The sequence below is a fragment of the Poecile atricapillus genome, chromosome W, assembly GCF_030490865.1.
Source record: "Poecile atricapillus isolate bPoeAtr1 chromosome W, bPoeAtr1.hap1, whole genome shotgun sequence".
Taxonomy (NCBI): Eukaryota; Metazoa; Chordata; class Aves; order Passeriformes; family Paridae; genus Poecile; species Poecile atricapillus.
The window spans coordinates 104,519,105-104,543,893 of record NC_081288.1 but is presented as its reverse complement, the minus strand read 5'-3'; the positions used below and the strand labels follow the sequence as shown (position 1 = coordinate 104,543,893).

Here is a 24,789-nt window from a genome sequence, read left to right as displayed (position 1 = left end):
GCAGGTTGACCCTGTTTTGATCAGGAGTTGGATTTGGGGGATGCCTTAAGATGCCTTCCAACCTATTTTTTTCTGTGATTCTGTGCTGTGTGCAGGCTGAGAAACCCCAGGAAAAGCCTATAGGAAGGAATGTCGGGCTACTGTTGACTGTTCTCCTTAGTCTGCTGTCAGGATAAAATAAGCCTAGCAAAAGGAGATGATGTAGGGAGAAGAGAAGGAACTGTTGTTGCTAAGGGATTTTCAGAACAGTTTGGAATTATAAGCGTTTTCTAAATTATCTGATAAAACTTGTTTACAGGATATCATCTATTCCCCTTTATTTTCACTGAAGTTCATTCAAAAATTCTGTCTTTTATTTGGGATAGTAAACTCTAACTCTGCTCTCCAGTAGTGTCAAATGAGAACTTAAATGGTCGTGAGTTGCGTTTAGAGATTTAGGATCGCTGAATAATTCATGTCAAAAGGGACCTTAGGAGGTCTCTACTCCAACCTCCTGCTAAAAGCAGGGCTAGCTCTGAGGCCTTTTAAGCCTCCAAACATGGAGATTGCACATCTCTAGCCAACCTGTCCCATCACTTGGCTGTCCTCTCAGTGAAAAAGATTTTCCAGTCTGAACCTTTTGCTTTTAGACTTTTCCTTAGGTGAATGAAGGTAACAAACAGGTGCCTTTTGGGGTTTTTAGGGGGGTATATGCAATCTAGATCTCTTACTCTCTTGTGCACTTCTAGGAGTTCCCCTATGCCATTACCTTTATTTTGAAGCATTGAAGGGTGTCTGAAAAGCTTATCTGATGTCTCCTGGGGTTCATGCCTTTAAGGGTTTGCACGATTGAAACTGAATTCTCATCCCTTTCTAAAATAACTTTCTTGTGCTTATGAGGAATGATTTAGGATTGGGAAGGTCCTTGATTTGCAGGAGGGTGTGTCTGGTGAAATATAACCAAAGCATTTCTTTTTAAGCATTTCCTTCTGTTAACTTTGCTGATAATGACGTGCTGGAGATCAGAGCTTGGCCCATAATTACATGAAGTTTGCAAAGAGAGGAAAGCTCCAAAATTCCTTTCACACTGCTTAGCGCATTTCTAGGAAAAACCATCATTAAACTGTTCTAAAAGGCAGAGAAAACGTGTGTGGAATCTTAAAAAACATTGTATCGGTGTATATCAAACAGACTTTATTTCTGAATAATGTCTAAGGTAGCAAACCTCCCAAGTTAGCTCCAGTAGCATATTTTTTCATGTGTGACAGAGGTTAATTTGGTCATGCTTGTTACTCTAACCATAGCTGCTTTTTTTTTTCTTTTTTGTGGCAGTGTTTGCTTTTTCTCTGTCTGTTTCTTGTTCCTAAGAACAGATATTTGCCAAAACAAATGTATGTGAGTGATAAAAGCCAAGAGGAATGTCTGTTGGACCACAGGAAATTTCCTGTGCAGGAAGAGATCTTAGGACTTCCTGTGGAACAGAGCATTGTGGGTCTGTTGGCAGAAGTCCCTTTACCACAGCTGCAATTAACCAGAAGAGGGTGGAAAATAGTTGGCACTGCCTTTTGCAGTCACATACCTCAGAAGAGCCTGAACTAGATACTTAAATATCCACAGTGTAAGCAAATGGTAAATCAGAGTGGGTTTGTTACTCTCAAAACCAAAAACAAAGAAAATAAGAATGGTGCAGAATTTCAGGTCACCTCTGCTCATACTCCCATGCTTCTTGTCCATCTTACAGACTAACTTGGTGTACATGGTACTATCCCAAAGCTGCTAGGAGTCCTCTTCAGTGAAATGTGGCCATGGTGCCTGTACTTTGTACCCCACTGTACCTTGCAGGATTTACGAGACATTGCTAGCCAGCCTGTACCCTCCAGCAGGGTTTTCCTGTATCCCTGCATGAGGCTTCCCAGTGGGTACTTCCAGGCAAGTTCAAATCGCTAAACAAGCCATGTTCCACACGTTGTATTAAATCTGTGTGATGCCAGAAACTTGTGCTCATTGCCTGAATTTCAGCATGGAAGACCTTTCTTTTTGAGAGATCTTTATTTTTGCTTATAGCAGATGTACAACTCTTTCCCCAGCTCTCTGAAACAACACTTGTGGGGAGCAGGGGATCTGTTTCTGGAAAGAGGAGTGAGGAGACAAAAAAGGAAGGGCGCAGGATGCTAACACAAAATGCAATAGTAAAAAAGAAGAGAAGAGATGACTGGATATGAAATCAGATAAGGAAATGAGTGTAGTTCAAAGGGCAGAAAGAGTAGGGGACATAAAGAAAAAGAAAAGGAGCACATTTTTTATTATAAAGGAAACTGGCCGGTCTGGAGACAAATGTATTTTTTGTAAGAGTGTGTACACAGCATGATTAGATCCTACACAAGAGGAAATTTGTGATGCAGGGGGTGTCAAACCCATTATTGGGTGATGGCAGAGTGAGCTTGATATGGACACTTGGCACTTCATCCTAGACTAGAGTTGTGACTTCATCTGTGGGGACAGTTGTGTGCCCTCTGCCTGTACCTCACTGGGAAGGTTCCACAGAAAATCCCCCTGAAATGGTGCCTGAGTTGTGGTCTGTATTCAGTGTGACATTAAGGCTGTTGCCTCTTTTCAGAGAAGTCAAACAGAACCTCACTGTGACATTTAAACTTCATTCTTGTGAGCCAAACTTGACCACAGTGGTCTTACCTGGGGATTTCTGAACCTCTCAGGTAGCTTGATTCTCCTCACAGTTTGGACTGTGACCTGGTGCCCTTGCCTCTGCTGCTTCAGCATTTGTTTTTTTTCCTCACAGCTGTGTGCATGTTCACTCTTCTTTTATAGTACCAAGGAACTCTTTGTTTGCTTACTGAGCACTTCCCCACAGGAAATTTCCTGTGACGGAAAACTCTGGGGAAGCTTCCTGTCAGAGGAGAGGCTGCAGGGGGCAGATAACGGAGACATTGGAGGCCACAAACCGCAGCAGCTGAGGAAGCACCGTCACCTGGTGCTTTCTGCGGAGGGAGGTTGGGCGGCAGGAAGAGCCAACCACTGTCTTGAGTGATCTGGGCTGATCAGATGACAGGGGAACTACTCACTGGAAAACCCACAGCTGCTGTTGACTGCTGAAGCCTTCACTGAGGCTGGGTGCTCTAATTTGCTGGTGTTGAGCCCATGTCTCTGGAAGCTATGGATGTCTTTTTGTCATGGGGTGCAGTTAGGTCAGCACTTCTCGGGCTCTAAAGAAAGCCTGTAGTTACATGTCCCACTGTGAGCTGGGTACTAGGCGTGGCTCTGAAGCTCACAACCAGCTGAGGAAAAGAGTCATTGCCTGATGGGAGAACAGCACGTTTTGATAATGTTGCCTATCTCCTACCAGTTGTTTACCTAAAGAGGGAGAGTCCCCTCTTTAGGTACCATAATAATTTTTGAGCCCATGGTCGACCCTAGAGAACCACTTTGTATCACTTACTGGAGTTTTGTCTTACATTGGTGCAAAAAGGATAGTCTGGCTGTCAAATAACTTACTGTGAATGGTACTCCAGGCTCCATCAGAGACCTCTTGCCATTTTGTGCAGGGCAACACTGGAGCTTGGTGAGCTCTTAGGAACTCTGGCCTGCAACTGCTACAGTGTTTAATCACTCCAAGGCTGACAGTGCAAAATTAATCTGAGGGAAGCACCCTGATGCCAGAGAACTCTCCACAGGCATGCAATCTTAATGGTCATGATGTTGCCTCTGGAGTTGGGTGGGACCTTAGGCAACACTAAGACAACTAAAGTACCTGAAAATTACCTTCATACTTCCACAGCTCTTGCCTTTTTGCCTTGCCATGTCTCAGATTGTTCCTGCTAATGTTGGGATGGTAGTGCTTCTTTCTGCCCCTATTGACATCTCCTCTGTCTAGCTCAGTGTAGGACATCAGAGTTGGCAATCTGTCAGCCCAGAGATGTGCCAGCCCCAAGAACCATACTTTGAGCTTCCCTCTCACTCTCTGCTCTTCTACTCTCTGCAATGTCCCTTTCAACTCCTCAAATATTTTCCCCCAATCCCTTCCATGCCTCAGCATTCCATGCTGAATTCATCTATATCACACAATGATTTTTACAATTCCTCACACAAAATTACTGGATCCTGGTAACATTCTTTAAGCCTCCTTGTGATCTGTTGCTTAAATACTGCCTACACAATGGGTTTTGTTATCTGCATGTAATTCTTCTGTAGGTTGATTTATCCCAGGCACATATGACAAAAGATGTTATTTTGTCAAAAGATGCAAAATCTTTCTGACATTTTTACCTTAATGTTTCTGTTTTTCTTCAGAGCTTAGCCTCTTGAATATGGTGAAGGCATGTTATTTTCTTCTTTGCTTTTCTATATGTCTTTTTTTAAATATTGAGGTTAAAAATGGGACTATGAAGTCCTGAAGGAGCTTCTTTAGATCCGCTCCCCCTAGACTAGGAAAAGCTGGTGTTTTGAGCTCTTAGTTTTTGATATGATATAATTTCAGTACAGCTTTCATTCAGCCACCAGTGACTGTTGTGGTTTGATTAACAAACTTGACTCAGAAACGTGTGCAGTCTGGCCAGCTGGTCCAGCCGTTGGCTTGGTGACACTGGCCAGCTGGCTGTCATTTCTTGGCTAAAACGGGACCCCAGATTGCAAGTGCTGCTTCTCAGCTATGGGATAGACAGGAGTGAGACACTGCTGTTTCTCAGGTCTCCTGGGAAAGAAGCAAAGAAACAGCTTCAGAGTTATGTGTAGTCATCTGTCCCTATGTTTTGTAACCTGCTATGGATTGAAGGTATCTGGGAGAAATTGCAGGCTCATTTTCTGGGGTGAGTGGTTGATCCCTTTGTTTTTCAGGTTTCCAGACAGTAGCCAGTATAAGAACTTGGGTTTGATAGACTTTCTACTTTTTACCTGTTGTGGCTGATAATTTCCTTGCCAGGACAGAGACCAATACATTGATGTTGAACTCTCAAAATGTCCAGTGCCCCAAGACCTGGAACAGACCTCAAGAAAGAGAGGAAGTCTCTCCTGTACCCTCAATACCCCTCTACTGGGCCATGTGGACAGGAGAGAAGTATGCCTGTGCACAGGCAACAGTGAGAAGAGCTCAAACTTGGGGTGGGGCAGAAGGAAGAGCCTGCAACAAGGAGGCTGGTCAGGGAGATCAGCATTACCCACTTATATAGCACAGCTATAATTCAAGAGAGAGGGATGTGAAGTTGAGCTAGGAGGATAGATTCCTTAATCTTGCCTTTCTTCTGCTGTCATATACACCTGCTGCTGTACAACTTGCTGGAAGAAATGAGCCAGAGTTATGGCAGGGTGTATGATGCCCTCCTCGAGTGTTGGTTCCTATAACAAATGACAGTATATTCCTGCTGCTATCAGTTATTCATTTAACAAAAAGTGACAAAGGTCTGTAGGTTGGCTGTAAAAGGGCCAACCCTCCTGCTGCTGACCCATGCAAGTTTCATTATGATGCCACTATGGAATTTCTGAGGGTTTGGGGTTTTTTTTTTCACCACTACTCATACTTTAAAAACAAAGGAAAAAATTACACTCAATATATTTATTCTGCATTATAGCTCCTAAGGTTTTAAAGGCGAAGAAATGTCAGAATTAATATTGCCTGTAAGTACCTTGATCCTCCAATTACATGAGCCTTGCGTATGCATCAACACTTGCAAGGTCTTGCAAAGTGTGGGCTTTGGGGTTGCATGGATAACTTCACTAAATACTGATAAAGAGGAACGGGGGTGAACCTTAGTCAGCAGAGGGGATAATGGTAGGAGAAAGCACTGTATTGTTAATTTTAAAAAATGTCCTTTTGTTTTAATAATTTGTAATGCTAATAATCCACTAGGAAATCTGTGATATAGTGTGTAAACAAAGTAAAGTATTGGGAAAATTCAAGTTCACTACAGATTGGCTATTAAATATTTTCAGTGAAGTAAAGTGGAACAGCTCAAGGCTGCAAAGAAGTGATCCAACCAGCAGATTAATAAACTGAGAATTCACACCCTTAATTTGTAAATATAAATAGTAAAGTTCAGAAGTGAAGTCATTAATAGTCATTATCTGTCAATAAACTTCCTTGACATTAATTTTTAATACCATAAAAGTAGTGTCTTTAGAATGAATTCTTCCTAGAAGAGGTAAACCATGTAACATTTTTACTGTTTTTCAAAAATATTCTAAATTGAAATAAAGAGCTTTTAGAACTGGCTATCAAACTGGTTTTTGTAATAATTACAGAAAATTTTGCTTACCCCAAAATCTTTCTTACTCTAAAACTCAAAGTAGACCGCACAGTAAGTGTTATGAAATCCAAACACAGAAGAGAACTTGCATCTTGACTGCAGTTGGAATGCAAGTGGTTGGATTAATGCCAACCTTGAAATGTGGCAGATTTCTTCCATTTTGTTTTTTCACTGGGTCTGATTTTGTAGATTCAAACAAACTTCGTTGGGGTCTCACCATTCTCCTGAGTATTGTAATCTCGGTTTTCCTTTTCCCCTCAATTACTGCCCATGGAGATCAAAATGCTGCCTTCTCTACCAAAATCTATAGTGTGTCGTGGTTTTGAACCAGTAATTAACAAAAAGGGGAAAAAAGAATTATTTATCTTTTGCTGTGAGATATGGATTAAAATAAGAGCAAACCAGGCATAAAACTTAAAAGGAGTAAAGAAAGTTTATTGACAAACTACAAGGATAAGAACACCAGAATAAACTTTTAGAAAAACCTTTTCATTTCTCACTGCTCACTATTCTTTTGTTCACATGACAACAGAGACAAAAACTTCATAATTTTGATGGTTTAAATAATCTTAATTCTCTTTATAGTCTTTCCATCAGTTTCTGTAAAGAAACAGAAGTTCCTTTCTGTTAATTTATGGAGTTTGTCACAAGAAAACTATTTTTGTTATAGTTTCTCGTTTCTCTGATATCAGCTCTTCAGAGCTACTGTTATCAAAGCCCACCCCTCCCATTTCACATCACTCTGAAATGTGTTATGGGTCATAAGTTTGAGGATAACATTTTTAAGGATAAGTTAGTCAAAGGCAAAAAAGTATTTTTCATCTGTTTCGGTACGCTTCACTAGAAAACAGTTTTCTCATTGCCTCTCAAGGCTTCAAATCTCTCAGCACTTCACTATACCACAATTACTCCACTTTTTACTCAAATTTACACTTTGAACACTCTATTCCTCCCCATACTCTATTATGAATTAAAGGAGTTCTTTTCAGGACTTCACTGTCTATCTCCATAGTTTTAACAGAAAGATATTTCAGCTTAATTAAAGCATCTTCTTAATTCTCTACCTTTCTTGAAGTCTCTTTTCTTTCTTGCCACTAGTAGTTTATAAAGTCTCTTTTCATGTTGATCACTCTCCTTTTCTTTCTCTGGATGAAAAGATTAATCCGCAAGTCTCATCTGGATAAGAAAGAGTTAAAATTTTGCCCAAGCTTTTGTAGATGGTTCGGTGATCTCTGCTGAACAGGAGCTGGAGCTGTCTGCGATGGAAAGTTCCTCATAGTTGCTCTGGAAAGTATAGTCACTGTCTCTGCTTGCAGCAGGCTTAGAGCTCTTCTTCTTCTTTACTCGGCAGTTTTTCTGGTAAATTCTATCACAGCAAAACCTGCAGCTAAGCCAGGAACCGGCCTGGCCCGGCTTAGCCCGGGGCAAGCCCCCGCCGGCCCCCATCTCCCGGCCGGGAGAACGGCAGGCCCAGCTCGGCCCCCCACCCAGGCCGCATGGCCTGGGCAGGGAATGAGAGGCTTGGAGCTCCGCCACCCTTCACAGCCAGGAAACAAAGAACAACTACAGACTTCTGGTTGTACACTTTAAGGTGGGGTTCACAAGTTGATTCTACTTTTCAATGGCTAAAACTGCTGTCAATTCTCAGCAATGACCGATAATTGGTCAAGAGAAAAGACTCCCAAGAGCCCCCAGCAACTTTAACTTCCTTAAAGGTAAACTAACCCCATGACAAGTGTTACCCCATCATTTCTGTTTTGTTCAGCTTTCATGAACTGGGGATTTCGGAAAAATACCAGTAAATGACATCCTCTTAATGGTTCTGCATGGAGATAACAATCCAAGGAAACTCTCTAGACAAAAATAGTATTTCTCCCCTGTTTGTGCATTGCCAAGCACTCTGGGGTCCTGGTTTATTATTGCAACTGAGACACTACAATTATGCAGAGTAATAATGTAGGCCTGTTGAATAAAATGATGAAGGTAATTTGATTTCAATTAGGATTAACATCTCCTGGCCCTTCATATGGACCAGGCCCTTATAGTATGAGCTGCTGTATGTAGAGAAATAATGTGTTCTGTCTTTCTGTGAAAGCAGGGCACAAGGCCCACTGGTTTAAAGATACTTGATATTTTTAAGCTGCCATGCAAAAATAAGTCAAGGGTTTGTTTTGTTAGGAAGAATTTCAAAATGTGTTCAAATTTCAGCATGGTCCTTTCCAGAGTAAAAAATTTGGAATTAAGGTGACACAGAAACACCAAGATAAAAATGTGTAATTTTAAGAATTTGACTAAGATAAGGAGAAGTTTTTCAGCCCTTTCTTTTCCTGGATGGCAGTTGTCCAAGTGAGACACCCCACTAAGATCACTGGAACTGCTCACAGGAATATGAGTTAAACCATGCAGCTCTCAGTGTCTTGTTTATTGCTTAAACAAGACTTAAATTGATGCTGCTTGGTATTCATCTTCCTTTCCACTATTTATAAGGGTTGCTTTGCAATTTTGCATTTATCTCAATTTTTACAATGCAAGTATGGATATCACTTGCACTCTTGTTTAGAATTACTTTTAGTTTGAACAAATGTTTATTTTAAAATAAAAGTAATTAGTAGGCTTTCATTTAAAAACAGAAAACATGCAGCCATTTTGACTGAATGTGAAAGGAACCTATACAGAGAAAGCAGAATTCTTTTTGCACTAACAGCACAATTTTCTTTGTTTCACATTGTGTAAGAATAGAGTTATGTACACCAAACAAAATGTACACCAGCTTTTTACAGGAAATCAAAATAAATCAGTAAATGTTTAATAGAATGAATATTGAGAATATCTAATATAAGGTTTTCCTAGTGCTTCTCTGGCACATGGAGAACTTAGAGAGTGGGGAGGGAAAGAGAAAGAAGAGGAAAAAAATATATGCAAAGCTACCATTTGGGTAGAGTTATGCAAATGACCTTATCGGGGCAAGCAAAAGGTCTCTCCACCATTCCTGCCAATTCGGAAATAGCAGCTATGGACACACTCATCTCCCTCTTCCTGAGGAGATGCAGCTTTAGCCTCTGAAGTTGGCAACCACACCATGAAAGGAGATTAAAAATTGCCTCCTCTTTTATGTCTTTTTAAGAGGTTGGCAGAGATGCTAAATGAATCCTGGAGAGGGCAAGCACCCTGATGATATCCCAATACCATTTTTTCAATTTCATATGTGTTCTAGCAAATGAAAGGAGCAAAGAAACCACCAGGCTTTGACAGGGGTACAGAATTAGTCTCAGATTTCTCTTGAGGCACTGGTATCCATCTTTGCTGACTTCCAATTTGAAGGGAGAAGGCAAGATGAAACCTTACCACTGATTTTCACACAAGATGAAGACATGCTTTTCAAGTTGGAAAGCCAGTGTTTTCAAAACCTTGAGTGGGCACTAACTGGTCTGTTGTTTATCATTCAGCTGGGTGGATTGAATTTATGGTCAATATATGGTCAATATTGGTGAGGATTTTTCATAGCTAGGGTTGGACTCAGTTGTCAGGAAGCAACCAGAGAGTTCAGTCAGATAAAGGGGTCAGCTGAAGTGTTATCTCTGGGTTGGGTGTGCATGCTGAGGGTGCATCTAGTGTGTAAATGCTGCTTTATTCAAGTTGCTGCTTCCGAGGCCTAAAGGATAAACCATGTGTGTAGCATTACTTAAGCAAGAGGGTAAAGACTGAAACAAAACCGGGGGCAAACAGTAACAGTGCCATGATATTTTTTTTTGTAAAATGCATGCTGCACACTCTTTGTTTCCCTTCTGATAACACCAAGGTATTTATGTGCAAACAAAAGGTTCCTCTTGCCGAGTCAGCCTCCTCCTCCTACTTGATTCCATCAGCAGAGTTGCAAAAGCATGACTGTGACAGTGCTAAATGAACGAGGCTGAGCTTGGTTTGACAACAGAAATCTCCTCTTCACATGATGTGCACACCTCAGGGGTAGCGAGGGGAAGAGGAAGTATAGAAAAAATCCAAAATGAGGCATCACAAAAGATTTCGCTAAAAATCAGTCACAGTGCTTTCTTTTGAGAATTAATCTTAGAGGGAAGTAGTATTTCAGGACCTAAATCAACAAATTTGTTCACAGCAGGGAAGACACAATATTGAACAGGACCAATGGCCATTCCAGCAGCTCTGGAAAAAGATATAAGAAAGTAATCCTGTAATTTATTAAGGAATAAGCCAGCTCACAAATAAACCTTTTTTGAATTTCTATTGTTGATTATCCAAACACCTGAATAACAATGGTGTAAATCTTTACTGAAACTGCATTCATGTCCTCAGGAACTCTGCATGGTCTCAAACACGGAGGACTCCATTTTCATGAACATTCAGTACTTGGGTCCATATGCTCTGTGTTTATTATCTGCCAGAGAGGTGTGAGACATCTAGTTTGCAGATTTTCTCAGGGCTTCACGGGAAATTTTTGACACTTTACATTCCCTAATGTCATTTTGTGTGAAATTGCTAAAGAAGGCTTCTCCCACTCCTCAAATTGACAGTGTGCCCATATCTGCATTTCTGCCCCATGCTGTCAGTGCCAAACTGATTGCCCTCAGTCATGGGGGGTGGGGGAGGAGGAAATCACATTAGCAAGCCAAGTATTTTAGAAAAGTAGTTTTCCACTTGAAACTTGTTAAGAAGAAATAAAATACCTGGGAATGTCAACTTGCTTTGCACTTATGGGTATCAATAAGCTTAATTAATTTCTTAATTTCTGTAATGTAGCAATTATAAAAGCAGGCATGAAGGGAAAAAGGTAAGCCAACCTGAAAAGTTAGGGTAGAAGGTGTCCTTTCTTCAAAATGTAATTCATCATCCTTTCCTAATGTTCATGTTTGCTTTCTACCTGCTTAATTCTCCAGTCTGACTTTTAAAAAAATTATGTTCCAAGCTTTGCAAGTTGGTTGTGAATCAGTCTTTCCAGGAGAGCAAAAACTTGAGATGATTTGTAAGTTACAATATAAAAGAATGAAGCAAAACTGGTTTGGACTTTGTAAACTGAGTCCTGAAGCATTGGAAAAATAGAAGAGAAATTACTTAGTGGAGACACCTCTGTAGCTCTCCTGATTTCAATGTCATTGTGATCAAGTTTTTGTGAGTATGAGTGGTGTGTGAACAGACAGACTTACAAATCTGGGTTTCTGCAACAGATAAGATAAAATAACGAGACAAATGTCCTTCACAGAGCTGACTAAGTTTTGCAAATGTACGGGGGAAGCGCAGCTAAGACAATTTTAATTAGACAGGTTGGTGAAAAAGCATTTCAACTTCATTTTCTCAAGATCCACATAATGAAGTATATGAGGACTCCAATAGTTTCAGTTGGCTCCTGGGGACATGAGCATCGTATGCACAGTATCATGCTGTCACTTTGCTTGCGCACAGTATACCTTCCCTCTCCTGTCTGCCCTTATTGTAATGTCCTTTAGCAGGAGGTCCTCCTGCTTCAGTGTTTTATGCTACCTGGCACAACTGTCAGCCATGTAAAGAAGCCATTAGATGTTGTTAAATATTTGTGTCAGGTGCTGTAATTTGATTCTCTTTCCCAGTATTTAAACTTATTTACTGTTATTTAGCCTCAGCCCTTCAAAAGAGGTGGTGCTGTTAGTGATACTGAGGGGTGAGTTCCTCACTCCTCCCTGCTGTCACAGCTCCACAGCCCATCCCAGCTCAGCTCTGGGGGCTCACAACACACAGTGCCCCTCTCCAAGGACATGGGTCCCCTTTCCCCTGGCATGTTTTCATTGATCATAGCAAGCACAGGAATTGTCATCCTTTCTGTGGGAAAGGAAGGGTGGAAAAGACAGAAGTCCTGGAGATAGGTTCACTGATGTCGAGGTCACTGTTTGTACCAGCACAATAGGGTTATGTGGCACTAGGAATTGTGAATCTGGGATGATACCAGTTACCCATCACTACTAGGTATCTGTAGCCTCTCTCAAACTCAAAAAGGATGAGACACAACCTTTCTGTGATTTAGCTCATCCATTTGTTTTCCTTTTCATTCAAAACTTGATCCTTTACTGGAACTGCATAGGTAAATCATTTGCCTCTATTGACATTGCAATAATTTTTCCACTCTTGAAACAAGCCTTTCTCAGTGACATCATCCAGATTAAACTCAAGTGATACAACAAGCCCATGCATTATTTTTCTGTGGCATGACATGTTCCGTAATAATACTGGCTGAAGCATTTTCTCTGTTTTCTGTTACCACATCCAGCTGTTATTTTTTTTGCAATTTGCCACCTCCCTGGCAGTTGTGCTGACCTAACTGTTAGTGCAATTGTGCTCTTAATCCGTTCAGAAAGCTGATCTGGCAGAAACCAATGTACATATATACATGAATACAGATTATCTCTTATCAAGAACACAGTGTAGCTCCTCCATCAAATGCACTGGCACATCAACGTGGTGGCCAGGAAACATGACTAAGTCAACACTACATATTGTCCAAGCTGCCACCTAGGATGAGCTTGTTTGAAGGATGCTGTCGTTATTGCAGACACCCCAGCACTGAGATAGAAATTATCCCAAACAGGATGTTGCATGTTGTCCCAATTGATAAAGTTCATTTCTTACTCCTTGTAACAGTATTTTCAAGTGGTCCTGAGTAGAGGTACTAATGCATCAACTTTGTATGATTTCCATAGAAATAATAAATGCAAGCCAGTTTTTTGGAGGCCCTAATATGAGAAGTTAGTGGGTATGCTGACTAGCTTCAGAGCAAGAAGGAGTTAAGTGCTGGAGAGGAAGCAATTCTCAAGCTGCAGCAAAGATAATCATGATAATTTATCATCTGATAATCAGAGAGCACACACTTAATTCGTTCTCATTATCAATGTATTTCAAGCACAAGTACCTCAGTACAAGAGGCCGTTCTGAACACAATTTGCACTGGAAGGTTAAAGGGCCCCATGGAAATGGAATGCAGTTACTTTTCGTGAATGTGTGATGTGTTGTAGTGAAGTTTGGAGTCCATCTCAGTGGCCTCCTTGTCCCCTGAATATTGAAAAGGACCCCTTTTCAAAGGCATCTAGAGCTGTTCGTTGAATCACTTCACCTTTCTCTAAGACAGCAATTTCTTCTTGGAGAAATGACTGACAGTTTGTAAGAGCTGTAGGGATTTGGTTCATTAAGGAACCATCAAGAAATGAAGCTAAATCTGGAGTTTTTAATCATGTCAGAACTCCAGTTTGCAGCATCTTGGGAGCAAGAGATGCCTGCAGCATGCTAAGAGTGGGCTTTTACCTCCAAAAATGTGGTTCAGAACTAAGTATACTGTGCAGTGTCCAAAATTGTAATTTGTACTGTTTCCACCAGTAATTTAATATTTAATGTCACCTGAAGGCAGGTCTTTGCATAAGGCACAGAAGAACTCGCGTACTGGTGTATTGAAGCAGGCTGTCATAGCCCTCCTGCATTAGGACTGAGAATGCAGGCAGAGAATGCCTACATGAGCAAGACATCCAAAAGTAAAATCAGTAACAGTAAAAGTATGACATACTTTTGCTACATGCTGGTGGTAATTTTTTTTCTGTGGTGATTTGCTTAATGGTTACAGGCAAAGTAAGCCATGGTTCTGTAAGTAAAGCCAAAATCTGCTTTTACAGTAGCAGTGTAAGTGCAGCTGCAGCTCACGAGCCTTGTAGCCCCAGTGCAGAGGAAGCCAACAGATGACATCTTGGTGTTACGGCATAGACTGTTCTGTAGTGGAGCTGGCCTCACGTTCCCTGGAAACAGCCTGGAAAACATGCTCTTTGTGTACACACTTCCCCCCTCCCCAGCTCTCACAGTCACAGTTGAGTTAAGAAGCAAAGTCCCAGCCAAAATTCCTCAAGGGAAAGGGACCCAACTTCTTCAGGATGTGAGCCTCTGAGAACAAAATCTCCCTGGGAGAAAAAGGCAGCTTCTTAATACGAAGGATTGTAATGTTGTTGTTGGTGTTTTGTTGATATGTGAAACTGATATTTCAAAACTTTCCACTTGATTCAGCTGTACAAAAAGAAATTTCTGACCCCTCTCTTACAAAACTGTAGGATCTCTCTAAATTTGCATCCACCAGAAGATCAAGTTGGCATAGCTGATGGTAGGTTAAAGTGATAAATTGCTGAAAAGAACCCTCTTAATTTTAGGCAGTTGTATTTATTGCAGCCAGCAACTATTTCTTCAGTTTTTCATATCTTTGAGCATTGTTGGTCAGGTACCTAAACCTGGAGATTCCAATTCAGTTACCAGCATTACTGCTACATACTGTAAGCATGGTAATAATCTGGGCACTGTGCTCCACTATACAGCAATTAGGTAGCAGGCAAAAGATTTAAGTAAAACCATATGTAGGTCAAGACTACCAAGATAAATTTATTTCTGATTACTTACAAATCTTCAACCCCTCAGCCAGAGATCAAGGCCATACTATGTAAAAAAAAAAAAGAAACATGTATTGACAGTTCATTCTAATACGGGGTTGGGTTGTTTACCTTAAAATCACTGTTGCCAGGATGCATCAAGTAATTGATATGAGAAGTGGGAAGGTAAAGTAGGTGTAAAGGATGTAAAGATGCTCTGCATATGTCCAGTTGTAAAGAGGAGCAGAATAAAATTCCTGGATTTGATCCCTCAGTGTATAGGCAGCCATCCATTGCCTTTGTGCTTCACATCTATAAAATCTATAAAATCTAATTTGTCTGCAGTTGAAAGGCACTGTGTAGTGTAAATGTGCAAGTGTTACTAATTATCAGCAATGGCCATAGCTGGTGCAGAAAAATGTAAAGAATGCTTTTTAGACCTGGAATTTTGACCTGGATTAAAATTAAATTGGTTTGAAACAATAAAGAGTTGCTGAGAAGAAAGTGAAAGTTTTTATAATCCCTTGACTTCTGCTGGCAAAACTGTTTGCTTCTGGCAGCATCATCTCTTGAGCTAGCTAGCCTGTGACTTAGTCAGGGCTCAGCTGCTCTTGTTTAGGATGTAGTTTTTGCACATACAAGGAAAAAACCAAGAGAAGACATTTCTTTCAGCTCCTTTTGGAAGGGAACAGTAGGAAAGCAATGTCTGCTCCATGGACAACAGCCAAAAATTGGTTGAGAAGAAGTCAGGAGTAGATTAAGACTGTAACTGGGAGCAGATCCAAGCCAGCATATCCCCGCTCCCTGTCCCACTGCCACTGCTGGTGTTGCACTGGCTGCTGCGGCAGGAGTGCCGTGGTGTGGCAGCCGTGGGAGCGGCTGCTGGTTGCCAGGCAGTGTCGTGCTGTCCATGGCTTGCTGACCCCTGCTACACTCTGGCCTTCTCTGTACGTGCTGCTCAGATGGAAGAAGCCAGCCTTCACCCTGCCTTGGAAGGAACGCTCTTGTCAGGTTTCTAGGAAGGTTTTGCAAACAACATGAAAGGAAGCTGGAGCCGTCTGTGGAGTTCTTGAAAGCTCTTGGACGTAGCCCGTGGAACGAGTGCCTAGAAAACCCACTGGTCTTTTCATCACCTCTGTGGTTGCTCACTTCTTTGGTAGCTTTTCCCTTTCAGAACCTCAAATCCAACTTCAGCACACAAATTGGCACCGTTATCTAGGCTGGTTTGTCCTGGCCTGGGCGAATTTTGTTTCAGGCCACAAATTGCCTGTCAGCAGCAGGCAGGCTGCTCCAGTATTGTAGTATTTTCTGTTTCTGACTAATTCCAAAGTGGGGCAGCTCACAGAGGACATCCTAATATCTGTTTATTCTATAGGTTTGCTCTGGATGATGCAGTAGAAAAAGAAGGGAGACAAGTGGCTGCTTTGGGTCAAATATTTGTATCTCAGTTATAAGAAACTGGCCACTGGGTTGCACTAGAAGCTTTAATCTGACATCAGGTACAACTCCAAGGATTCAGGAACTGGGCAGCAGTGTTCAGGGACTTTTCTGACTTGCTGGGGCCAGGGGTCTTAGCCATAGCTGAGTAATTTTGTCTGAGTTACTTCGTTTACTAACTTGTCCCTGCATAGAAAAGGGGTTGGGCATAAAGTGAGAAAGAATATATTCTTCATTTTGAATTCTGTAGTGTGGTGTCAAATTTTGTGGGGCTTTTGTACCGGTGACTTCATCTGCCATTGTTAATCAGCGAGCTGTCTCAACCCAGCAAGCTAATTTAGAGTCCTGCTTGCGCATTTGATCAGCAAATGCAAACCATGTGTAATGTCAGCAGGTCAAGCAAGGTGATGGAACATAGGATTTTCACCTCAGTTCCAGAAAGGGCCATAGTTGCTTCCAGGAAGCTGAGCTTGGCACAGGGTGTGGGCAATTGAGAAGATTTATTTCCCTGTATGAGAGCTCATTCTAATCGAGAACTTTCCAATCAATATGTTTCTTACAGACTTTCCAAAGGCTGCATTAGGAAAGCAATTTTATTTATTTTATGGCCCTGAGGGATTTGGATGTGTTAGCTTCCCAGGGTCTCTGTACAGACAGTGAAAGGAAAAGGGCTGGGTCACAGGGCACCACACCAACAAAGTCATTATGGCAGAAACCCATGGCAGAGCTTCAGTGGGTTGGTTTCTGCAGATGTCTGCACACATGGAGGCCCCAGAGCAGGTAGTGTGCATGTAGCATTACCTGCACTTGTGCTCTACCTCTAATACCCTGTCCAACAGGACTCCAGGAAAAATAAGCCTGTGCCTTTTATTTCAGATTACGACTGAAAAAGCTGTTTTTCCCACTTTTCCCAGCAGTGTAGGAGATTCCTCAAAGCCTTGTCATTCTGATTACAGGCGCTTTCAGACCTTCTTAAAGAATGTGCAAGCCTCACTTGTGGTTTCTTTTCCTACCACAACTCCTCTGTTCTTATCCAATCATTTTTTCCTCAACAAGACCTGTAAAAAGGGCATTTTTATCCGCTGCCATGCATTTCCTTCATGCCAGTTTGTACTCACCTCCCAAATAATTCTCTCTGAGGATTAGCCAAGATTAACCTTTTCTTCATTTTCTCTACCTTTGCTTATCTCTGGGCCTGGAAAGTGCAGAGCCAGCTCTCTACTCTAGGATGAGGCAATACCTGCAACCCAACAGCAGTGAATAGCCACTGCTTCTCCACTGCCTGGGTCAAGGGGCACCTACTGGAAAGAGCAAATGGTCAGGCACATCAGTGCACACAGACTTCTGTCCCCTGCCTGTAACAGCAAGTGCACAGACCACCAGTAGTACAGTATTTACCTGTGGCAGGGCTACATCTTCCATGTGCATGCTAACCAGAACAGTACCCGAGGGCATTTGTTTACACTCTCCATCTGCATGGGAATAGCTAGGCATGCCACAGATTTCTGTCACCTGTGAGGAACTGGAAAGACTTCCTGAGAAAACAAGATCTTTACCCTTCCTGCCTTGACCTTCCACAGTAGTGATAGTTCTGAAGAACTGCCAAGAACCCTGTGGGTGCTGGGTACTTTGGGGAAGTCACTTGGGTTAAGAGATGGATGCAGCAGTCCCAGCAGAGAGAGCACAGAATTGCTGCCTCAGGGAGACCTCAGTGCCTCAGTTTGGAAAGCTCTTCAGCATGATCCCACACTGCTGTTGAGCTCAGCAGTGCCCTGCTGGGGAGGAGGGTGGTGGTGGTTCTGTCAAGTCCAAGCATGATACCAGAACAAGGTCCCTGGTCTGCAGCAACAGTCAGTGATTCCAAACAGGGAACCAGAGAGCAGCTCACACAGCACCATGGCAATGTTGAACTGCCATTATTTGAAGCATCTGTGCAGCATTTTGAGCTTTCAAGCATTTTGGATGTTAACTTGCAAAGCCTAATGACACCTCTTCTCATTTTGGCAGTCCAGCATTCCAAACAAAGATGTGAGACAGGAAGGGACTTTAAAAGTTGTTCCAGCAGAGCCTGAGAGAAAGATTTAAATCTAATCATAAGCTTTTCTTCCAGACTGTGTTGCCTTTATACAGAAATCAAGACCAAAACCACAACCTCATCTACCTCTTTCTTGACATACACCATAATATGCAGAGGCACATATTATGCTTTACAGCTAATAAGAAAAGTTTTTGTTAATAACAAAGAAATAAAACATCAGTTCCTAAAGGGTTACTTTGTAGGAAACATTTAAGCGTTCTGAACTTCTCCAGCATCATTTTCCCACTAAAGGCTCACAGTAGCTACAGACATGAGCTAGCTTCCCTGATGCTGCCAGTGATGATGCATCTGTCCCTGGATGTTTGGGAACCAACTGCTGATTTGCATGCACTCGCCCCTTTGCTGTTTGCCCAACCATGCTAAGTAGTTTTTGGCGTGGGAGTGTGAACAATTCTGTCTGCCCTTCAGAAAGCAGGGATAAATGGGAGGTCTGTCTTTACCCCCTTCTCACATCATCATCCTGCCTGCCAGGCAGCCAGGCGGGAGGATGGAGAGCTTAACTGAAGTGGAACAAAAAGTTAGGCGAAACTTACTATGAATGCTGTTTTCCATGTGCATGCTGTCCTGTGGCTGTGCTCTCATCTTGAAACTAAAACAGAACAGCAGCTCTTGTTGGTACCGTGCATCACATTTTGCATTGGCTTTGTGTCCTCAGATTGCTCCAAAATGAGTCAAGGTGAAAACAGCCTGTGGTACCTTATACTTCACATTTTAGGTAATATCTGTTGCATACACTGAACATAGCAACTCATACTGTAAAATGCATGGTCTGTCTTCCAAACCAAAGAAAGGGTTGCTGAGTGCAAGTGCTTTGCAAGATTCAGGGTTGGCTACATCTGTTCAAAAAACAAAGTTGTAACCCCCCCAGAAGTCTGTGGTCAGGTAAAAATATTGCTGGCTGTGTAGTTCTAAGTGCAAAGGTTATACTGCCTGAGCAGAGCACTCTGTTTTTCCAACCTCAAAGCCATGCTGAGGGGCTCTTTGTCAGAAGTGAACTCTTCAGAGACCATCTACTACCTAAACTGTTCAGCAGACCAGTACATTGCTGTTTGTGCCCATGTCTGTTGGTGTTTAAACAGGTTTACTGGCTACTTCAAAGTGTAAATTACCCCATCAGTCCCTCTCCATTGTACTTTGCTGCTTGAGAATAGAAAGGAGCAAGATTGGATTTCTTTTGCACTCGGGATGGTTACCAGCCTATGCCCTACAGTGTGAGAATTGATCCTACTCATCATTTATAAGGTAGCCAGAGTAACAGGTGTTAGAAACAGGACTCAGGTGAGGAGTATGCTGCAGAAGTAGACACTCTATTAAGACACCAATGCATCAGCCTGCAGTGCTAGAAAGATGAGCACAGATTTTGTTCCCTGTTTAATGCATATAAAGCTATCAGTTTATAAACATGTCAATAAATTACTGTATTTTACTCTGCTGGAGCTGTGCTTGGAAACTGACAGAAGATAGAGAATACACTGGAATTTCACAGAGCCAGATTTTGAGGGTTTGCATGGCTTTGTCTAATCTGCTTTCAGCTATTGAGTTCAAGTAGTTTTTGTTGTTGTTTTATTTTTTCACCACACAGATAGAGAGACCATGATGGGGAATGCTTGCCAGATTTCAACCAGAGGAGCAAAGGCAGAGATGGGAGCAGAGTCAGGTTTGACTCAGGTCAGAATTCACCCTGGGAAGTCCATGGCCACCAAGAGGGTAGGCTGGGAGAAAGGCAGCATCCCCCGTGTCTGATCTGCACCTAGTGAAAGCAGGAAAACCTTCACGCTGATTTCAGCAGTTGGTTCAGCAGGCAAGACTCTACCCTCATTTTGCAACACAGCTCTTGTTTTCCTCACTTTATTCTGCTTGGTAAATACCTTTGTCAGTTGAAGACAGTGCTGTTAGTTTCTGCAGAGAATAAAACCAGAGAGATAAAAAGAGCCCATTTTCCTCCACTGTGGGCATGACAATAAAATAAGATGGAGAGAGGAAAATAAGTAACAGCACCCAAAGAAGAAAAATAGTATAAGTGGAATTAGATTTTCTTTCATGGACAGTACAGGAAAGCATTTTCATGACCTACTGATAGCAATGTACACTGTGCTGCAAAATCCCTTCAGCTGCAAACCAACCATCTCATGACCTTGTTTTCACAAAACCAGCTACTTCTTCTTAAGAAGGGTCAAAGAAGGTGGCATTCAAGTTTAATAGATGCTGTACTGCTCATCAAAGAATTATTTTTTGAATGACAGTTTCTGAAGCACTTTCAGCAACACTGCTGTGCACCTCTAGAAAAGCCTCGTGTCTGAACTGGTTCAGACTCACAAAACAAATGGGCATGTGGTGGGGGCATGTTTTTTTGAGAAACTGACTTCCCAGGAAAGCAGCAGGGCAGGAAGGGAGGGAGGGAAGTGAGAGAATAAGAAATCCATCTAGGGAAAAGCAGTTTACTTATTTTATGGTACCTTATGTTTTCCAAACACAATGTAAGTATTTTAATAGTGGGATCACCCCAGGGGTGAAGTGATGTGGCAAATCTACCCACTCAGTTTAGCCATAGCCAAACTGAATTAGAGTGGCTGCTTGCTGATTCTCAGTAATTTCAAGCCAAGTGGTCCTAGGTCATATTACTTTGGGGCTTTTCTCACAAGTTTCAGAGGTGCTGCTGAAACCCAGCAGAGACCTCATTTGTAGTGTGAAGTGTTGGGTCTGTTTCAGAACAACAGCTCATGGGGCTTGGCTCAGTCTCTGTAACTTATCTGTTGTGGGTCTAGCACTGATCAATCTAAAGCTCTCTTTGGACACGGTACTTTTGTAGTAGTTGAACAGAAGGCAAAAATTCCTTTCAGGTGGGAAATGTCGATCTGTGTTTGTACAGGGAGTGATTTATTTATTACATCATTATTTTTAAGGGAGCACACACCTCATGTGAATTTATCGTACAATTCTGTCCTTGTCAGCCTGATTTTCACAGTGATGTTTTCTTTTGTTTCATGCCTCATCAGGCGAAGTGCACATCAGAAGGCCAGTTAGATTTCTACACAACAGTTCTCCTTTGGGCAATTTATTACTTGCATGGCATGGCTAAGAGGAAGGCAAAGGGAGTCACACATGAGCATGTTAAGCACTCCTCAGATGGTCTTGTAAAACCCTTTCATATGTTGTGGTCTGCTTGCATCATATCTCACCTTTCTTTTAGCTACAGCAGCAGCCTGGGGTCTGGAGTGTATTTTCTGCAGGAATAGCCCTTTATTCAGCAAAAGATGAACCTCACTGGTATTTTAGATGACAGTTTCCATGTCTGTGAGCAAATCTACACCTCACTCCAGTCCCTTCAAAAAGAAAGGTCCTACAGAAAACTCTGACCTCAATAAGTAGACTCTAATTCATAGGGGGAAGAAAAATTACTTCATAAATAATTAAGAGCTACTACTTGTTTCTATAGTGCAATTGTATGCTACAGTTGAAAACCAATGGAAATTCTTGTTATGGCCATGCAGAATCCCTTTCTTAGGTCAGCTCTGACCCTTTCTCAGGCACAATCTCAATTCCTCTTCTGACAGAGATTCAGTTCTGCATGTAGCTGTGGCTCTGGGACTTTACAAAGCTGTTGTCTGGGAATCTGGCAAAGCAGCAGAATGCAATTCACTTCATGTTACCTCTTGCTAAAACAGAAATAAAAGGGTTGCCTATCTGTTAAAGAAGTAAAAACCAAACCAAACCAAAGTGATACAACTCTCCCAGGCTTCTTTTAGTGCTTGGTAGGAGGAAGGTAATCAGATCTCAGAGAATGGTGTGCCAGGAAGGAAATTTCTTCCCATGTGCAGCGTACAATCAGCCAGGTGCAATACAAGGAAGGGAGGTTCATCTTCCTCCAAAGCATAAGGTACTGGCTCCTGCCAGAGGCTGTGTAGCAGAGATCTGATCAGATATGGCAAATTTTATCTTCCTATGCACAGTGGGTAAGCTTTATAGCAAGTCAAACAATGAGTCATCTCACGAGGGGGAAAGGAAAATAAAGCTTTTATTGCCCATTGGATTGGAGATAATCTCTCTACTTAGGTATAAACATCTCTTCACCATGCTGCCTTCTCGCCAGGGGAAGTAAGCTATTTTGAATTTGTGTGTAGAACAGATATTGAATTGTCATACCTCCCAAGCTTCTCTGCCTGGGCCCAATGAAGGTAGCAGGCAAAATGTCTTTGATGGTAGTGTGGTTGGGCCTCTGTGAGTAAACACAATAACCTAGGCTGTATAAGCTGTATGAGCTGGCTGGCAGAAAGGGAGTGCCAGATTCTCCTTGGCGTCTTGAAAAATCTGTCTTCAAACCAAATATCCCTACTATTTTATTAAAAATGCTATACCCTTTTACATGGACCCGGTTACATTGATAATGTTTGATTGCTATACAGGAAACACGGGCTAAAGCAGTGCCAAGGGTGGCACAATCTTGGCCCTGGTTTTTCTCTCCAGTGTGAGAATGGCACCTGCTCACATAATGGCACCTGGAGGAGGTGTGGGCCTGTCTGAATATACCTCTCTCAATAATACATGTTCTGCAATCACACTGTTACAGGGGCTGTGTTTAAGCAACCCTTCCTTACAGACCCCATCTCAGCCACCTGGAGAGAATGGCTCTCACATGGCTCTCACATGGCTCTCTTGGATTTGACGGTTTTTCATTATTCTTGATCCATGAATTTACAAGGGGTGTGAAGAGAGAGCACACCTCTCTTCCATGAAAGGATACACACCAAGGATGGATGGAACCCAGGACTTTGCCTGCTGCCTGTTTTGCGCATCAGAAGGAGCACATGGAGGAAAATCCTTTTGCACAGTGGAAGCCTGGAATGAAACAGTGTCCTGTGAGCTTTTTTCAGGATGCTGAGGCAGTTCTCATTTCTCAGTATGTCACAGATAAACGAAAGTGCCAAAGTATTTCGCAGTCCAGTGCTTAGAGTAATCCTGCACCAACATGACATTCCTCTCCTACAGTTTCCTCTGAGACTTTGTATGTTGTACTGTGGGGAGAAGGGGGAGATTCAGTGATGTCTGCCTGTGTTCCCATGCCTTGTATCAATTTGGTAACAGAATTGTGGTCTTTTTCTGGCACAGGTTTGCAGCCAGTTTACTGGAGCAGGGAAGATGTGGCCCAGTGGCTCCGGTGGGCAGAGAAGGAGTTTTCCTTGAGGCCCATTGAGAGCAACACCTTTGAGATGAACGGCAAAGCTCTGCTGCTCCTGACCAAAGAGGACTTTCGATACAGGTCCCCTCATTCAGGTGAGGATTATTTACAGAAGCTGCTGTTGGAAAGAGAGAGGAAGCTGCAGTAAAAGCTGAAGAGGGTCAGAGGAGGAATGGTTACCTTTGCTGGGGTGGACTGGGAGAGGGAGGGTAAAGGGAGGACAGAGACACTTGTATGAGGCAAGGACAAAAAGGACAGAGAGGGAGGGAAATCCTGGTGCACCTGAGTTGTAGGCATATTTGAATGCAAATTGAAACCCAAACATCCAACCTGTTTATAGTTAAAACTCCCTGCAGAGCACCCAGAAAGCAGGCTGCTCTGACAGCATTTTGTGACTTCCAGCTCTTCCCTGTAAAGGCTTATCTGTTCACAGACCCAAGCAGCCCATATTAGCATTTTGCATCCCAGTTGTCTTGGCTGAGGTGCTGCTAAAAGTGACTGCAAAACTCCTTCCTTGGGGACTTTGCCTCTATTTAACAGCCACTGTGGGATTTGCTTTTCTTTACCGTATTCTCACATGTGCTGGAGTCCAGTCCTCAGCACAGACAGGTGTGTACATCAGTCTGCCTATTGCTCAGATTATATCTTCATTTATTCACAAAGGAGATTTAGAAATGTGTGTGTTGCCTGCCTGTATTTGTATCCCCTGTGGTCTGTCTGCTCCAGTTTTACAGTCAGAGTAAGCCTCTGCCCTCCTTTGTCAGGGGTGTTTAACTAAATATAAGTTGTGAGCTTCGTTTTTTGTGACCACATGAGGTATTCCTGCTAAATAAAAAGGCTTGCACTTCAATCACTGTAGGCGATCAAAGAGCTTGGACCGAGTGGTGACAGAATTGCTGTGAGGAGGCTTCCAGTGCAAGGCTCACATGGTGCAGGAGTACAGCTGGTGCTGCTGAGATCCAGCTGATAATCAAGCTGTGGGTCTAATTCTGCATCAACCTGCTTGGCCACTCTCCACAACCATCCTCCTGCAGAATCATCTGCCTCACAAACTGTTGCTTATGTTTAGTGTATATAAAGTTTTTTAAAGAATGTGCTTTAAATCCAGGACTAATTTTGTATGGAAGATCACTGTAATACATTAGTGAGAACTAATGCCTGGAAATGTCTTTCCTTTTTTTTCTTCTTTTTTTTTTTTTTTTCTTCTTTTTTCTTTTTTTTTTTAAATACTGGTACAGCACTTAGAGTGTAGAAATTAGCCCTGCTTGAAGCAAAAGGAGTATTGAAAGCAAGGACTGCAAGGGACACCTTTATGTATGTTGTCTGCAACTCCCCTTCCTGCCTGCAAATTATGCACCTATTTTTCCCCTTGTATGCTGTGAGGACAGTTGAAATAAGCAGGATTAAAAATGTTTCTAGGCTGGAAATAGAGTGTTCCTAGAGAAGAGTCTCTTACTTGCAAAGACT

At 42.2% G+C, this 24,789-nt stretch overlaps 1 protein-coding gene across 2 annotated transcripts in view; it reads left to right on the top strand.

Annotated features, from left to right (window-relative positions):
* Positions 1-24,789, top strand: part of LOC131591923 (transcription factor ETV6) — a 135,831-nt gene that overhangs the window by 83,217 nt on the left and 27,825 nt on the right. For both annotated transcript variants that reach the window (XM_058863046.1, XM_058863045.1), the window contains one exon: positions 23,253-23,417. In XM_058863046.1, coding sequence (XP_058719029.1) covers positions 23,253-23,417 — 165 coding nt within the window. The remainder of the gene's footprint in view (positions 1-23,252; positions 23,418-24,789) is intronic.